Source organism: Henningerozyma blattae, chromosome 2 (assembly GCF_000315915.1).
Source record: "Henningerozyma blattae CBS 6284 chromosome 2, complete genome".
Classification (NCBI taxonomy): domain Eukaryota; kingdom Fungi; phylum Ascomycota; class Saccharomycetes; order Saccharomycetales; family Saccharomycetaceae; genus Henningerozyma; species Henningerozyma blattae.
In genome coordinates, this window is record NC_020186.1 from 1,886,864 (window position 1) to 1,906,065 (window position 19,202).

The 19,202-nt window shown below is 33.1% G+C and overlaps 4 protein-coding genes across 4 annotated transcripts; all 4 read left to right on the forward strand.

The window, feature by feature from the left end:
• Nucleotides 1-255: 255 nt before the first annotated feature.
• CDC23 (anaphase promoting complex subunit CDC23) lies at nucleotides 256-2,319 on the forward strand (the record flags this gene model as incomplete). The annotated part of the gene is made up of 1 exon (XM_004179084.1): nucleotides 256-2,319. The coding sequence occupies one exon, from the start codon at nucleotides 256-258 to the stop codon at nucleotides 2,317-2,319; it is 2,064 nt and encodes a 687-aa protein (XP_004179132.1).
• Nucleotides 2,320-2,642: 323 nt separating this feature from the next.
• PRP8 (U4/U6-U5 snRNP complex subunit PRP8) lies at nucleotides 2,643-9,944 on the forward strand (the record flags this gene model as incomplete). The annotated part of the gene is made up of 1 exon (XM_004179085.1): nucleotides 2,643-9,944. The coding sequence occupies one exon, from the start codon at nucleotides 2,643-2,645 to the stop codon at nucleotides 9,942-9,944; it is 7,302 nt and encodes a 2,433-aa protein (XP_004179133.1).
• Nucleotides 9,945-10,270: 326 nt separating this feature from the next.
• Nucleotides 10,271-11,707, forward strand: TBLA0B07990 (uncharacterized protein; the record flags this gene model as incomplete). The annotated part of the gene is made up of 1 exon (XM_004179086.1): nucleotides 10,271-11,707. One exon carries the CDS (start codon nucleotides 10,271-10,273, stop codon nucleotides 11,705-11,707), a length of 1,437 nt encoding a protein of 478 aa, XP_004179134.1.
• A 1,450-nt stretch (nucleotides 11,708-13,157) lies between these two features.
• DNA2 (bifunctional ATP-dependent DNA helicase/ssDNA endodeoxyribonuclease DNA2) lies at nucleotides 13,158-18,251 on the forward strand (the record flags this gene model as incomplete). The annotated part of the gene is made up of 1 exon (XM_004179087.1): nucleotides 13,158-18,251. The coding sequence occupies one exon, from the start codon at nucleotides 13,158-13,160 to the stop codon at nucleotides 18,249-18,251; it is 5,094 nt and encodes a 1,697-aa protein (XP_004179135.1).
• Between the last annotated feature and the right edge of the window lie 951 nt (nucleotides 18,252-19,202).

Sequence of the window (19,202 nt, forward strand, 5' to 3'; positions counted from 1 at the left end):
AATGATAGCATTTTGGCAAGTTGGTTGAAATTTTGCGCTTTGCCAATAGGTATTATTGGAAAAAATATCAGGGTTATTTCCTAAAATCTAATGAAAACCCTAACCACTAAAATTTCAAAATATTGAAACACGTTAAATAAAACAATAATAATAGCAGAAAAAAATAGCATTATAAAACAAGAACAGCCAAAACTAAACTAATTAGATTTTTTTTTAAATAGCACAAGTAAATATATCTAAATAGAATCAGGAAATATGGGCACCATAGAAGAAGCGCAAACAATTGAAGAAATAAGGCAGAACCTTCGAAAATCAGCCGCTGAGCTTTCTCAGATGAAACTGTACAATTCGGCAAAGTGGTCAGCAGAAGCCCTAGTGGGAATGTGTGAATCTATATCTTATCCAGACATCGAATCTAGTGGTTCAGGAATACCTGCGTATGACTCACCACTCCGAGGACGTGTTCAAGGACATAACAATAATCATAGTAATTATAGTAATAACCATACCAACACCAGTAATAATTCAACTAAGAATAATATGAATAGAATGATGAATAGCAAAATTAATGGAAATAATACGAGTAATAATGCTAATGAAAATAATATGAAATTCGATACTCTATCTAAGTCTAACACCTTTGGATTTACTACTTCAGAAAATGATTTATATTTATTGGCATCGTCATTATTTGATTTAAAAGAGTTTGATAGAGCTGCATTTTTTTTAAAAAATGCCACTAATCCATGCTTAGTATTTCTAAGACTATACAGCATGTATCTTTCATGGGATAAAAAAGTTCAAGAGTCAGCAGAGAGCTTGTTGCTAACAGGGAAACGCCCAAACAAATCTAATGAACAAACTGAAGAAGAAGTGGGTAATATTATGCTAGGATCTTTTTATGGATTTAAATCAGATAATAAAACTACCAATAAGGATTCAATGACAGTTTCGATTGGAAATGGTCAAGATTTAAGCGTTGGACTAATACTGAAGGAAGTAAATCAATATATAGCCGAATACGAAACAAAAGTTGAAGAACAACATAAAGGAATAGGATTTGCATTAATTTACTACCTTAAAGGTATTCTACAAAAAGCAGAAAACAACAAGAAACACGCTGTATCATCTATTCTCAAGTCACTTTCTTATTATTCTTTTAATTGGACTTGCTGGGTTGAATTGACAGATTGCTTAGAGCGCCCTGATGAATCAGTACAGCTATTACGATACTTGAAAGAGAAATTTTATTTTAATTGTTTAGAGCATTCACCTACACAGCAACATCCCTCCCTCAATATCATGATTAAATTTTTTAAATTAAATTTGTTGCAAGAATTTAGCAATAACTTTGTCGATGAATTTGGTGAAGAATTAGATTTATTATTTTCTACATTTCCAAAATTTGCATTTTTAAAAGCTCAAACTGCAATAATTAACCATAATTATATGGTTTACAAAACCTCGTGCTCTCTATTTGAAGAAGTTATTAAAATGGATCCTTATAGACTCGATGACTTAGATGTATACTCACATATATTGTTCGTCATGGAAAAGCAGCCTGAATTATCATATTTGGCTCAATTTGCATCACAAATAGATAGATTTCGACCGGAAACATGCTGCATCATTGCCAATTTCTATAGTACCAGACAGGAACATGAAAAATCTATTATGTATTTTAGAAGAGCACTGACTTTGAATAAAAAAAATACAAGCGCATGGACATTAATGGGCCATGAATTCGTGGAGCTGAAAAATTCCCATGCCGCCATTGAATGCTACCGAAGAGCTGTAGATATAAATCCAAGAGATTTTAAAGCATGGTATGGACTTGGCCAAGCATATGAAGTATTAGATATGCACTTATATTCATTATATTATTTTCAAAAGGCGTGTGCTCTAAAGCCTTTAGACAAGAGAATGTGGCAAGCTTTAGGAGAGTGCTATTTTATTGTAGACAATACCGATTCTGCACTTAAATGTTATAAACGTGCATTACAATTATCAGATTTAGCGTTACAAGACTCAATAATATTATATAAATTGGCTATATTATATGAAAAGATGGATGATATTGAAAACTGTAAGAAAATGATGATTCAAACATTAGATGTAGAGGAACTAACTGATGGTGCTGTTACAGACGAAACAGCCAAAGCAAGGATTTGGCTAACAAGATATGAACAGTCTTGCCATAATTACAAAGCTGCCTATAATTATGCTATAAAAGTAACGCATGGTACTTCTCAAGAAATCGAGGAGGCAAGAGGAATAGCAAGAGAATGCCAAAAAAAGTTAAATAAGCTAGGTATATAGACTATCTAACGTCTAACCTTAATGATTTCTTACATTAATCCTCTATTGGTATTTTACATCCAAATAACCTGGATTTCAAATAATCAATAAATATCAAAATGATCGTGAAGAAGTTATTTCTGTTAGTACTATGTTGCATATTAAAAATGTTTATATACACGTGATCGACCGTTTTTTAGTGCAGCATATGCGAATTAAAAAAATAACTTTTACATCTACATTCTTCTCTTGATATAAAGAACACGAACAGCCAAACTATAATACGCGGTGAGAAAATAGAAGATTCACCAAGATATATATACCTACAAGGAAAGAAAGTGGTAATGAGTGAGCATCATGACTTACCACCTCCCCCACCACCTCCTCCGGGGCTCGATGCTGACAGAGATATGGATAACGAACCTTCTAATGAGAATTTTGTACTACCGCTACCTCCGCCTCCAGGATTTGATGAAAATGGACCAATAGATGATGATCAATTGTTACTACCTCCACCTCCAGGATTTAGTGAAAATGGCCCAGTAGATGATGATCAATTTTTACCACCACCTCCTCCAGGTTTAGATGCTATGGAACTTGATAATGAAAATTATTATGATCGAGATGAGTCGTCTATTAAAGTTCCTCCACCACCTTCGATAACACCAAATGCCATTCAAAGTGGAACTACCATTACTAATAAAAGATCTTTCGAAAATAACTCTACAATTATAACTGATAATAAAAAGAGAAAAAAATTGAGTAAGAAAAATCACAGAGCTAATAAATACTTTCAGAAGGTAGATATGCCTCCTGAACATCTCCGTAAAATAATAGAAAGCCACTCAGATATGGCTTCTAAAAGATTTGATTATGATAAACGTGCGTTTTTAAATGCCCTAAAATATATGCCACATGCAGTTTTGAAATTGTTAGAAAACATGCCGCAACCATGGGAACAAGTTAAGGAAGTAAAAGTTCTTTATCATAACTCTGGTGCAATTACATTTGTTAATGAAATACCAAGAGTAATTGAACCAATATATGTTGCTCAATGGTCTACTGTATGGATTGCAATGAGAAGAGACAAGCGTGATAGAACCCACTTCAAGCGTATGAGATTTCCTCCATTTGATGACGATGAGCCTCCACTGTCATATACTGAGAACATTCAATATACTGAACCTTTAGATGCAATTAACTTAAAGCTAGATAACAAATATGATAGAGAGATTAAGGATTGGATTTATGACTCAAAACCTTTACACGATACTGCAATGGTGAATGGTACCTCATATAAATCTTGGAATGTGAATAATAAAATAATGTCTAATTTACATCGATTATCTACTCCATTGAGAAATGAGGTACTGGATAACAATTATTATTATTTATTCGACAGAAAGTCTTTTTTTACATCTAAGGCTTTGAACAATGCCATACCCGGAGGCCCAAAATTTGAACCTTTATACAAGGAAGAAGAAGAGGAAGATTTTAATGAATTTAACTCTATCGATCGAATTATATTTAGAATACCAATTCGAAGTGAATATAAAATTGCATATCCACAACTTCACAACTCACGCCCAAGATCAGTCGCAACAAATTGGTATCACGATCCAATATCATGCTTAGTTAAAAATTTAGATAATAATGAAGATGTAGAGAAGGTAAATTTGTTTAAATTTAATAAATCTTTCAATCCACTTATTGCAAAATCAAAAAGACATAAGGTACAAACTGATGAAGAAGAGATAGATGATTTTTTCCTTTCCGAGGACTTTTCTCCCCTTCTAAATAAGGAAAATATTGACGCTACTGATGCTACTACTTCTGTTAATTTATATAATTCATCATATCCATTTAATAGAACACAGGGTAAACTAATCCGCGCACAAGATGTACCTTTAATAAAAAAATGGTATTTACAGCATCCAGATGAAAAATATCCTGTTAAAGTAAGGATATCATACCAAAAATTATTAAAAAATTTTGTAAGGAATGAGTTAAAAAAAGGCCCTAATAAAAGTAGAAATAAGACTAAATTAATCAAGAGTTTAAAAAATACTAAGTATTTTCAACAAACTACAATCGACTGGGTAGAAGCAGGACTACAAGTTTGCCGACAAGGTCATAATATGCTAAATTTATTAATTCATAAAAGGGGTTTAACATATTTACATCTGGATTATAATTTCAATTTGAAACCGACGAAGACTTTAACCACTAAAGAGAGAAAAAAGTCTAGATTTGGGAACGCATTTCATTTAATGAGAGAAATTCTGAAAGTTATTAAGTTATTAGTTGATGCCCACGTTCAGTTTAGATTAGGTAACGTAGATGCATTTCAGCTAGCTGACGGTATTTATTATATTCTAAACCATTTGGGCCAACTGACTGGTATATATCGTTATAAATACAAAGTAATGCACCAAATCAGAGCATGTAAGGATTTGAAACATGTCATTTATTATCGTTTCAATAAAGTAATAGGCAAAGGCCCTGGTTGTGGTTTTTGGCAACCAGCCTGGCGAGTGTGGATTTTTTTTATGAGAGGTATAATTCCAATTCTAGAAAGATGGCTAAGCAATTTACTAACTCGTCAATTTGAAGGCCGCTCAAATGAAATAGTAAAAACAACCACTAAACAAAGAGCTGATGCATATTACGATTTGGAATTGAGGGCATCTGTAATGAATGATATTCTGGAAATGATTCCTGAAGGAATAAGACAAAATAAAGCAAGGACGGTGCTACAACATTTAAGTGAAGCATGGAGGTGCTGGAAAGCTAATATCCCTTGGGATGTTCCTGGTATGCCTAAACCTATCAAAGATATCATTAGTAAATATCTGAAAGCCAAAGCTGATGGATGGATATCTACTGCCCATTACAACAGGGACCGAATTCAGCGTGGAGTCCATGTAGAAAAAACTGTGGTTAAGAAAAATTTGGGTAGATTAACGAGAATATGGTTAAAGGAGGAACAGGAGCGTCAGCAGAACATTGAAAAAAATGGCCCTGAAATCTCACCTGATGAAGCGGTCGGAGTATTTTCCAACATGGTAGAATGGTTGGAATCTCGAAGTTTTTCACCAATTCCTTTCCCTCCACTATCCTATAAGCATGATACAAAAATATTGGTTCTTGCTTTAGAGAATTTAAAATCTTCATATGGGTCAAAAGTACGTCTCAATGCCTCAGAAAGAGAGGAATTAGCTCTTATAGAAGAGGCGTATGACAATCCACATAATACTTTGAACCGTATCAAGAAATTTTTACTCACTCAAAGAGTCTTTAAGCCAGTTGATATAAGCATGATGGATCATTATCAAACTATATCACCAGTTTATAAAATCGACCCCCTTGAAAAGATAACGGATGCTTATCTGGATCAATATCTGTGGTATGAAGCTGATCAGCGAAAGCTATTTCCTAACTGGATCAAACCTAGTGATTCAGAGATCCCTCCGCAATTAGTTTACAAATGGTGTCAAGGCATTAATAATATTGATAATATATGGGATACGTCAGAAGGCCAGTGCGCTGCAATGTTTGAAACTAGCCTTGGTGAAATATCCAATAAGATCGATTTTACTTTAATGAATCGTCTACTACGTTTAGTTTTAGATCCGAACCTTGCAGATTACATGATGTCTAAAAATAATGTCATAATAAATTTTAAGGATATGAGTCATATTAATAAATATGGCCTAATAAAAGGGATAGAATTTACCTCGTTTATTTACCAATATTATGGCTTAGTAATTGATCTACTTATTTTAGGTCTAGAAAGAGCTACTGATATCGCAGGATCTCCTAGTTCTCCTAATGATTTTCTTCAATTTAAATCTCGAGCTATTGAAAATAAACATCCAATCAAAATCTATTCTAGATATATGGATAAGATTCACGTACTATTTCATTTTAACGAAGATGATTCAGAAGAACTAACCTCTGAATATTTATCAGAAAATCCTGATCCAAATTTTGAAAACAGAATAAGTTATAATAATAAAAAATGCTGGCCTCGTGATGCTCGTATGAGATTAATTCGACAGGATGTCAACCTAGGAAAGGCTATATTTTGGGAAATAGAAGGACGCATTCCATCATCATTAGCTGTCTTAGATTGGAAAAACACTTTTGTCTCTGTTTATAGTAAAAATAATCCAAATTTATTATTCTCTATGTGTGGTTTCGAAGTCCGGATCCTACCAAAACAGAGAATGGATGAAATTATCTCTGATGACGAAGGTGTTTGGGACTTAATAAATGTAAAAACTCAACAACGAAGTGCCAAGGCATATCTAAAGGTAACAGAGGATGAGGTAACTAGATTTGAAAGTAGAATAAGAAGTATATTAATGTCATCTGGCTCTACTACATTTACTAAAGTTGCTGCTAAATGGAATACTGCATTAATATCATTATTTACATACTTTAGAGAAGCTATTATTTCTACTGAATCTCTTCTGGATATTTTGGTTAAATGTGAAACACGTATCCAGAATCGTGTAAAATTGGGATTAAATTCAAAAATGCCTACTCGTTTTCCTCCAGCTGTATTTTATACTCCCAAAGAGCTAGGTGGTTTAGGAATGATAAGCGCTTCTCATATTTTAATACCTGCGTCTGACTTAAATTGGTCGAAACAAACAGAAAGTGGAATTACACATTTTAGAGCAGGTATGACTCATGAGGATGATAAATTAATACCTACAATATTTCGTTACATTACCACATGGGAGAATGAACTTCTTGATTCACAACGTGTATGGTCTGAATATGCAACAAAACGCCAAGAAGCAATAGAGCAAAATAGAAGACTAGCTTTTGAAGAACTTGAAAACTCTTGGGATAGAGGTATACCACGTGTAAGCACATTATTTCAAAGAGATAGACACACGCTGACTTATGATCGTGGCCATCGTATTCGTAAAATTTTTAAACAATTTTCAGTTGAATTTAATAGTCCATTTTGGTGGACAAGCTCTCGCCATGATGGTAAGCTATGGAACTTAAATGCTTACCGTACAGATGTAATTCAAGCTCTTGGTGGTATTGAAACAATTCTAGAACATACTCTATTTAAAGGCACTGGCTTTAATTCATGGGAAGGTTTATTTTGGGAGAAAGCGTCTGGCTTTGAAGATTCTATGCAATTCAAAAAGTTAACCCATGCCCAAAGAACTGGGTTAAGTCAAATTCCAAATAGAAGGTTCACTTTATGGTGGTCACCAACTATTAATAGAGCAAATGTTTATGTAGGTTTCCAAGTTCAGTTAGATTTGACAGGTATTTTTCTTCATGGTAAAATACCTACACTAAAAATTTCTTTGATTCAAATTTTCCGTGCCCATTTATGGCAAAAGATTCATGAAAGTGTTGTATTTGACATATGCCAGATCTTAGATGGCGAATTAGATGCTTTACAAATTGAGTCAGTTAAGAAAGAAGCCGTGCATCCCAGAAAGTCTTATAAAATGAATTCTTCAGCTGCAGATATTACCATTAAGAGTAACTATGAATGGGAAGTCTCAAAACCATCACTTTTACATTCTAATAATGACAATTTCAAGAATATAAAAACAACGAACATGTGGTTTGATGTGCAACTAAGGTATGGTGACTATGATTCTCATGATATTTCAAGATACGTACGTGCGAAGTTCCTAGATTATACTACAGACAATATTAGTATGTATCCATCACCAACAGGTGTAATGATTGGCATTGATTTGGCATATAATATGTATGATGTATATGGTAACTGGTTTAATGGTCTAAAGCCCTTGGTGCAGAATAGTATGAAAACGATAATGAAAGCCAATCCTGCTCTGTATGTTTTACGTGAGCGTATTAGAAAAGGGTTACAAATATATCAATCAAATGTTCAAGAGCCATTTTTGAATTCCTCAAATTATGCTGAGCTTTTCAATGACGATATCAAATTATTTATTGATGACACAAATGTCTATCGTGTAATGGTTCATAAAACTCATGAAGGTAACGTTGCGACAAAGCCAGTCAATGGGTTTGTATTTATGATGAATCCAAAGACAGGCCACTTGTTTTTGAAAATCATTCATACATCTGTATGGTCAGGGCAAAAACGTTTGAGTCAATTAGCTAAATGGAAAACAGCTGAAGAAGTCAGTGCGTTAGTTAGATCATTACCCAAAGAAGAGCAACCAAAGCAGATTATTGCTACTAGAAAAGCAATGCTGGATCCAATTGAAGTTCATATGCTTGATTTTCCAAATATTTCAATCAGACCTACGGAACTTCGACTACCATTTTCTGCCTCCATGGCAATTGATAAAATATCCGATGTTGTAATGAGAGCTACTGAACCCCAAATGGTATTATTCAACATATATGACAATTGGCTGGAAAGTGTTTCTTCATATACAGCATTTTCTAGATTAATTCTATTACTAAGAGGACTCAAGATTAATGAAGAAAAAGCCAAAACTATTATCCTCGGTGATCCAACAATCTTAATAAAGGAACACCATTTATGGCCCTCTTTCTCTGATGAGCAATGGATCAAAATTGAAGGCCAGATGCGTGATTTGATTTTGATGGAATATGGTAAAAAGTATAACGTAAATATATCTGCTTTAACTCAAACTGAGATCAAAGATATTATCTTAGGACAAAATTTGAAGGCACCTTCTGTGAAGAGACAGAAAATGGCTGAGCTAGCCGCAGCGAGACAAGAATCTAAGGTTGGAGAAAGTGGCGCTGCTACTGTTATGAAATCTAAAACTGTTAACGCTCAAGGTGAAGAAATCGTTGTCGTAACTTCTGCAAATTATGAAAATCAAAGTTTTGATTCAAAAAATAATTGGAGAGCAGCAATGCTTTCAAACAATTTATTATATCTACGCTTGAAAAATATCTATATTCATTCTGACGATTTTATTGAAGAAAAAGAAATTTACGTTTTGCCAAGAAACCTACTAGAAAAATTTGTGAAAATATCTGATATTAAAGTACAAGTCGGTGCATTTATATTTGGGAAGTCTCCAGGTGGCCATGACAACATCAAGGAAATCAAAACAATTGTCATAACCCCACAATTAGGAAACAACAAAACAGTTCAACTTTCTGAAATTCCTTCTTCATCATCTCATCCCGAACTACAGGACCTAGAGTTGTTGGGATGGATGCATACACAAACTGAACCAATGAAATTCATGACAGCTCAAGAAGTTACTACTCACTCTCATATGTTTAAGACTAAAAATAGTTCAGAATATATAGACTTAACTGTTACTTTAGGGTCAGGTAGTGTGTCTCTTGCTGCTTATAATTTAACCAAAGAGGGATTTGCATGGGGAATTGCCAACAAAGATAAAATATCTGATCTACCGGAAGGGTTTGACCCTTCCTTTAGCACACATGCACAATTATTATTTTCTGATCGTATAATGGGTACTTTCCTAGTTCCTGAATTTGATCAATGGAATTACTTTTTAATGGGTGCCAGATTTGATGCCACTCAGCCAACTGAATACAAAGTTGGCATTCCTAGTGAATTTTATGCTGATATTCATAGAGCTACACACTTCCTACAATTCAATGAATTTGCGACTGATACTAACTTGGAAGCTGAACAAGAAGATTTGCTTTCATAGTTATTAAATATAATATGTAATTTTATACGGACTTAGTTAAAGTTTTAAATTATACTTTTTAAAGTCGCAACATAATGGCGGCTATTTCTAATGTATTTCAAATTTGTTATTTTTCATGTTTGAAATTCTAGCGCATATTTTTAAAGCGATGTGAATTTTCGGAATCGAGTATTTGAATGCATATTCCAATGAAATAGATGCTTAAAACATTGTACTATCAAAAACAAGCCATACTAAAGCAATAACTCCAACAAATAGAAGCTTTTGTAAAATTTCAGATAAAAAGTGAATCGTCATTTTCATAACTATACTATACATACCCAGCTATGGCTCCACTAACTGAAGATTTACAGAGAAAAAGAGAAGCAATTTTAAGGTCAATGCTAGCAAAAAAATCTCCGCAACCAGAACTTGGTCAAATTACTCCAGCAGCAGCTCCTCTCACGCGTAAAATTCAAACACATAATATAAAAGATCAAATACAACATCAATCAGGAAGCAATACTCAGATGCTGCTCAGGCAAACAACGAGTGTAATACCTCAAAAAGAAACGAAATACTCTAATTCCAAAATACCCTGGCACATACATTCCACACAACATACTGATAAAATAATTGAGCATCCAGTAGTTAGAAAATCCGAGATTACTAAATCTAAAAAGCTTCTGAAGAAAGCTAATATCTCTGTACAAAATCCTTCCCTGGCTAATACAGCACAAAAAAAGTCACTATCAAACAATTTATTCATCAAGAAAGAGCATATAGAAGACTCCAAAAGTTGCGAGCCGAAACAACTTCCATTGAAAGCTCTAAAAATAGAAGTACAGGCTCAACTACTTACTCTTTCCCGATTAGGCTATAATTTTGAAGATATACCAACTCATTCTGGCTGTAACCCATTATTTTTGCAAAATTGTTTGTCAGAATTTCATTTAAAAAGACAAAATATGTTTCGTGGGCTAGTTATACCTCGTGGACTTCAGGATTCCCCAGAGAATCTCTCAAATACACTCACTGCTCCTAGTTTATTGGGCACTGATGCCGATATTGATAATGATGACAGCTCAGAGCAAACCATCGAGCATTCACAGCCAGATTCTACTACGCCAACACCAATACCGACTAAACCAAATGGTTATGAAGATAGTATTACAACAATTGAGACTGAAGAAAGACCACCCAAAAGGATAAAAATCATACAGAAGTCCGAAGAGTCAATTCCACCTTTAAAAGAGCCTAAACCTAATTCTATTGTTGCACAAGATAAACCAATCAAACCAAATGCTAATCTGGTTCAAAACTTGAAAATATTAACTCTTCGGTTTAAATTGGACGTTAATAAATTACTTCAACCCTTGAAAAATGATACCATTAAAACATTTAGGAAAGAAGATTTCGAATCTATTCAAAAAATCAATAGAGATATGCAAAATCAATTTTCATCATGGATTAATACTGTTAATGATATATCTGATAGATATTCAACCCCTTTGCAAGTGTTTACAGGTGGGGAGATGGTCTCACAAAATGTCGATGTTTCCAAAGATTCACCACAAATAATGAATAATATGAGCCAAGAGCAAGTATCCAAAACTGCGTCTACGGTAATAGGCCATGAAGACAAACAGAAACTAACAAATAGCCGTTCTAATGTATCAACTTATATTCAACCACAAGGGGATAAACATAGTCATTCTTTTGCGAGAAATCCCAATGCTGGAAATCGGCAAATTGGTAGGGTAAGGTATCGGTCAAAAGACTAATCCTGTATTTTATTTTAAAGAAATTCAGCAATTAACTTCATTTGAAATTCATAGTCAGGTTTTCTTAATATGAAGATACCTTGACAAAGGAAACAGAACAGCTTCGCTCGGTACTAATTTATAGGTATGCTTTTGAAATTTGTGTCAAGAACATTGACCTAGTTACATAGTTTAATTATATTTTGAAATAATGCCTCATTGATACTCCCAGATATATTCCAACTTTGCTATATATCTTGGTGTTTTTTCCTTTTTTCCTTTTTTTTTTTTTTTTTTCTTTTTCCAATATTTAGCTAGTTTGATAAGTACTGTAATGCTAGCTTTGTTATTGTACAACTATTTTACTTCGTCATATTATATTCTCGTTCTAGATATTAGTATGCTTACCGCTACTTATTTAATTTATTACCAGATATATGTATAATAATAGAATAACTTTAATACTCCAATTTTAACAGAACTTTACTGAAACTTTCCAAATAAAGTATATTTTTGATTCCAATTTTTAGAAATCTATGAGTATATCTGAAGTCATTGTCATTGATGTATTTTAAAAGTAAATTGTAGAATTGATCAATAAACGTGACAGAAAATATTGTGAGTGACGGAAAATAATTATCAATTTTACCATTAGGAATGTTCTTGAAAAATTTTGGTCAAATTGCAAAATAGTCAAAAAAAATTCTCGGAGCTCTATTATGTGGTGCATGGATTTGTTGTATCCCTAATTGTGAATACAGAAAAGAAAAATGGATCACTCATACCTAAGTATTAATTTTAAATTCACAATTTATTTGTTATTAATACCAATTGCTCATTAAACATATAACTATATTTCTTTAAAGTAACTTTCTAGCTTTATAAAAATTACAGAAATATTTCAGTTTAAAAACATTTTAAACTTGAAATAGCACACTTAATCGTATTTAAGATTTAGTAAAGACTCTCCACAAATACCTCATAAGTTTAAGACTAGGAACTTCTTTCAAAGCAGAGTAATTTACTCGGTCAACGGAGACATAAACAAGTTTTCTATCACTTATTTAATTTTCTAAAATATACACCAGTCAAATGCTAGAAGAAACTTCAAAATATAGGCTAAATTACAAATATAATTAATAAGCTGCAAGAAGTTGAATACTGTATTTTATACTTAATAAAATATATTAAAGAATATATATATGTCTCCAAACATTCCCCACTTGAACCGCATTATATGCCTTTATCACTACATTCTTCACCTTTCAGGATCTCATTTTGGAAGTCCGTTCTTTTTACGCGATGAGTGTCCTCCGTTACAATCTATATAAAATTTCAGTTTCGTGGCACAGAAGTAAAATTTGCATATTACCTAGTAAAAGTTTAAACATATAATCATTCCATTGCCGATACCAAAACCAGCTAGGTATCCTACTACATATTTAAGAAATATAATATATATAGGTAAATTATGGATCCTTTGAAAAATAGAAAAGACAGACTTAATAAAAAAAGATTAAACAATAATGCTATAATACCAAATGAAAGGCCTGAATCTGATTCAAAAAAGAGCAAAAAACTAGTCACTAGACCTTCCAAAAAATATAAATTTGCACCAATTAATAATACGGGAATGAGACGCCCTACTGACGGAGTATTAAAAACAATTTCTGTGGCCAAAATACGAAATACCTCAAACAAAGCCACTAATTCTTTAAACTCTAAAAATGACCTTACCCTTCTAGAATACCCCAAACCAGCAATCAAAGCTGTTAAATCCCAGTCTGACTCTGACATAAAATCTACCACGATTTCAGCTGCGGATATAAATAAATCAAAGAAAATATCAGCACATACGCATTCTTTAACAGACCTAAGTCGTCCGGATTTTGCACCATCTCAAGAAGTGATTTGGAATTATCAACCACCAGAGAAAGACATTTCTTTGCAAGAACCTATTCTCGAGTCTGATGGGGAAAATGAATTGTTAGTTAATATTACTACTGATGTAGAAGAAAGTATAAATGGCAAGGTACCGTCTACTCCAGGTGTTCCTCAATATTTGAGAGGTGCATTAAATTTCTCTACCATTGATTTTAATAAAAACCAGTCATCTCCTCCTCGAGTAATACAACCTGAAAAAGATAACAAGATTAATGAACTGAACTCAGCAACTGACAGATCTGAATTTTTGAAACAATCTTATAGAGATATTGATGATATCTTGGGGGACATAAAAGATAATTTTCCAATTGAGACTTCTCCACCACCGATCACTAGACTACAGTCTTCTCCATCAAGAAATAAAATAAATATTCAAGAACAAGTTGTAAAAAATAAATTATCGTTAAGCTCTGATAATTGCATAGATGACGATGATGATTCGCTAATTGATATACTTACCCAAATGAATACCGATAATTCTAATGTAAAACAGACTACTATGAATTCTAATATACCCAAAGAAGAACCAAATATTCTATCTAGTTCAATTTCTTCCCATAAAAGTGCCGTTCAACCAAATATATCTGCAGAACCAGCTTATATTTCAAAAAATGTCATTGCTGATTCTACATTACAAGCTGAGTTTCAGTTAGATAATAACCAATCTGCCAAGTCCCACAATTTTGAAGAAAATTCCGCACAAATTCACAAGGCAACCCTTAATTTAATATCAAAAGGTAATTCTATTAAAAATACTGAATTAGCAAAAAGTAAAAATTGCAATAGTAATTTATCAGTTGAAAATATTGACATGTTAGATTCCGATGATAGCTTAGAAGATTCTCTTATAGGGTTTTTAGAAGAACGACCTCGAACGCAAAGATTACAAACTATACCTACTCTTTTACAATCTCAACCGAATGATAATAATCATATGAATACAATTTCATCTACTAATGAATCCCCAGATGTCAACTCGGAACTATCCGAATTTGCAAAATGTGCTGTTGAAAGAAAAGGAGTAGTGCGACTTGTTATTAAATCTATTAAAGAATTGCAGTTACCTAAAATAGGATTGCAGAAGATTCTCACTTGCATTGATAAAGATAATAAAACAGTTCCTGTAATTGTACGTAGTCCATGGGTAATCTGTGATTATGCGGAGAAAGATGTTATTCATATTATAGAAGGAAAAAATATAATGAATAAAAGGTTATTATCTGATGATAAAGATCCAAAAACAGGTTTAATTAACGATAATATTTTAATACTAAATCCTGATTTGCTTTTGTCAGCTACAACAATCGGCACTGCCATTGATTGTCAAAGAAGAGCTGTAATCCAATCGCTATTTAAAGATTCCGGCGGTGAGCCAAGCCTGCCTATGACTATCGGTAATATTGTTCATGAATTAATACAAGAAGGAATTAAGCATAAAATACAGAATAATTCAATAACTACGAAATATTTACAAAATAACCTTACTTCATTACTAGAAAATAATAAATTTTCGATTCTTATATGTAATTCAAGCATTGATGAGGTCAGAAAAGAAATTGAAACCAATCATCTTAAGAATGTTTATGAATTTTTAGACAAATGTATTGATACAATAAATAAAGGCGAGCCTATTCCTGTATCCGGAAGCTCTAAAACAGAGCGTATGGCAATTTCAAACATTATTGATATTGAAGAAAATATTTGGTCTCCCATGTATGGCATTAAGGGATTTTTGGATGCAACAGTCGAAATACGCAATGCAGCAGGTAAGACAATTGCTCCATTTGAAATTAAAACTGGTAAATTAAGAAATATATCGCATGAAGCACAGGGGTTTGTATATACGATGTTGTTGAATGATAGATATGAACTTCCTATTGAATTTTGTCTTTTATATTATTCTCGTGATTCTCACATGACTAAATATCCAAAGATACTAAACCATTTAAAACATCTTATTCTATCCCGTAATATAGTGAGTACCTATTTAAAGTATCAATTGAATGAACTAACCAATAGTAGACAATTTAGAATGCAACTTCCACCTTTACCCCACAGTTCAAAGTGTGAAAAATGTCCTATTAAACAACAATGCATGGTACTTGATAAATTGCTTGGTGATAATGAATTTACCATGAACTCCTCTTTAAAAGAAGATTATTCATTAATAACAAATCATTTATTGGAAAATGAACACAAGTACAGAACCTTTTTTCAGTATTATAATGATTTAATTACTAAGGAAGAATCAAGTATAAGCTCCCTAAATAAAGAAATGTTTTTACTGGATTCCAAAACCCGTGAATCTTTGAGCGGTAAATGTTTGTCACAGCTGACAGTAACGGGATGGACTAAAAATTCAGACAGGCAGGAATCATATTTATATACATTTGCCCGATCTAATTCAGATAAAGAGCATAATTTTCTCTCTTCACATCTTGTAGAGAATGATATGGTAATTATTAGTGATGAAAATGGTCACTTTTGTCTTTCCCAAGGCATTGTTCAGAATATAACGAATTCAATGATTACAATATTGGTAAGAAGATCTCTTTTAAATAATAAGAGAGACCAAACCAATGGTAGTATTGGGTCAAATAGTATTCAAAGTGTTTTCTCGATCCCTGTTACTCAAGAAGAAGCCTTACAGACCTTGAATGCTGTAACATATAGAATTGACAAGAATGAAGTACATCAAAGCTTAGCTATAGCTCGTTTCAATTTACTTAATTTATTTTTACCTCCTGTTGATGCTAGTGAATTTATCGAAGATCCCACTAGTAGGAAAGTTAGATTAATCAAACCAAGTGAAGGAGGTGATCTGAATATGAGAAGAATTCTAGTAGATGATATAGAACCTAGATTTACACCAATGGAACATAAGCCATTAGTTAGATATGATAAGTCTCTTTTATCTCATTTTAATGAAGACCAACTTACAGCTATTGATAAAGTAATGAGAACAGAGGACTATTCTTTAATTCTTGGGATGCCAGGTACAGGTAAAACTACTGTTATTGCTACGATAATTCAAATTTTAGTTGCTGCTGGAAAAAGTGTATTGCTGACATCCTATACTCATTCTGCAGTAGATAATATTATATTAAAATTGAAAAACATCAAAAAATCGCAACTTGTTCGACTAGGTTCTCCTAATAAGATACATCCAAAAGTCTTGAAATTTATACCAGCTTATGAAAATTCGGAGACTTTTAATGAAATAATGAATGATATAAATGACAAATCAATAGTTGCCACCACATCGCTAGGTATAGGGCATCTATTATTTTCGATGAGAGAAAAAGATTTTGATTATGTGATCCTTGACGAAGCAAGTCAAATATCTATGCCTGTTGCACTAGGTCCGTTACGTTATGGGAAGAAATTTATTATGGTTGGCGATCATTATCAGTTACCTCCATTAGTTAAAAACGAAGTTGCAAGATTAGGTGGATTAGCCAAATCACCATTTGAGATTTTATGTGAGAAACATCCAAACGCCGTGATTAATTTGACATTTCAATATAGAATGAACAAAGACATAATGAAATTATCTAACTTCTTAATATACGAAAATAAATTGAAATGTGGGTCTGAAAAAATTGCGAATCAAAAACTGGATATCCATTTCAACTTAAATGAAACTAGTAAAGATTCACTTAAAAAGTATCAAACCAATAAGAAAGAAAATAATTGGATCAGAGAGATATTAGAACCTGAAAGAAGGGTTGTATTTTTAAACTACGATAATTGTTTAGATATTCAAGAGACCAGTCTAAATGATAGCATCAGTAACGATGGGGAAGTCGCAATCATAAAAAATATCATTGACGGGAAAATGATTTATGACAATGGGAGTTACGATAAAAACGATGATATTGGTATCATGGCTCTTTATAGAGGACAATTAGGTAAGTTGAAGAAAAGATTTGACGATGAAAAATACCATGGACTGGAGATATTAACTGTAGACCAGTTTCAAGGGCGTGATAAAGATCTTGTTGTAATTTCGATGGTAAGATCTAACGAGCGATTGCAAGGTGGCCAATTATTAAAAGAACTGAGAAGAGTAAATGTGGCGATGAGCCGAGCCAAATGTAAGTTAATTATAATTGGTAGTAAGAGCACAATAGGATCTGTTGTTGAAATTAAAAGCTTCATTAAACTATTAGAAAATGAGGGTTGGATATATGACTTACCATCCAATTGTTTGACCACTTATAATTTTGCCCAAAACTTTGAAACAGGATTAGGAAATAGCATCACCGATAGCAATGGCGGTACAGTTATGGGACGTGGTGTAAACGTTACTAAAAAAGGATCGAAAAATATTACCAATACTAGTAATAACAGTAGCGTAAGAGAGCCTAGTGATACTGCTAATACCTCAACAACAAGCTCAAAAGACAGTGGCGTCATTTTATCCGCATCAGGTATGGACGACGAGAATTTCACTCGAGGTGAGAAGGAAGACAATACATCTAAACAAAGATATCATCCTACAAAGTTTAAAAAGAGCCAAACAGCTATAAAGAATATCACCAGCGAATCAAAATTTGTCCAAGACAAGGCAATTATCAAGCAAGCGTTAACGGAGTTGAAAAAAACCGAATTCAAATGATAACCATGATAGTTATTTACTACGTTAAGGACGATTTTGATTAAATTCGTTAAAAACGTGGGTGAGTTTTTACGTACAAACAATGTAGTATCAATTTCTATTAGATTATATTTGATCACATTAGGCTATGTAGCGGAGTGAAGTCGATCTACTGAAAAGCAAAAGCCTTTGAGCCGTTAGTAATAAAGCATCGCAGGCAAGTGTACAGAAAAGGCAGCAGTGGAGATCGAGAGATCCAATGATATAACAGAAAAAAAAAAAAAAAAAAAAAAAAAAAAAAAGAGAAAGCCTAATATAGAAACAAATAAGTAAATAAAGCCTAATTGAATAGTAAATCGTAATTTAAAGCCTTCTGGAGGTTCTAAAGATGGAAATTCCCAACAGAATGATGAACAATGAACATATCAAATTCAAACAAAATAGAAACAACCTTCATACATCCATGCATCACTCAGAATTGCCCACATGGCATTAAACTCTTCATAATTCTCGCGGAACAGCTGTTCTTGTTGTTGTTGTTGTCATCATCACCCATGAACATATCAGTACTGTTTTTGCCTGTCAACATGAATACCTGTGGTGACCACGTTTGCAGCTTTTGTAAGCAACTTTCTCTGCCACAGGAACTCTAAAGGCCCAATCGCTATCGGAACCAAACTCCCAAATAGTGTGAGCTAAAGTAGGTTCATAGCAAATGTGGTCACAGCTTGTTCCAGGTCTCTTACCACCCCAAAACTACTATAATTGAGTAACAAGAAGTTGCCTAAAATGTTGAAAAAGTTTCATCTCTGTAATTGTCGGTTCATCGTTTCCCGGTTTATACCCACCAAATAAGGAAAAATAACGATACCGAGATCGCATGATAACGCTACGCGATGACTTAGTGAAGGAAACCTTAGGATGGCTCTTAGACATGCACTGACCTACAAAAAGATTTTGTAAGTTTAACCT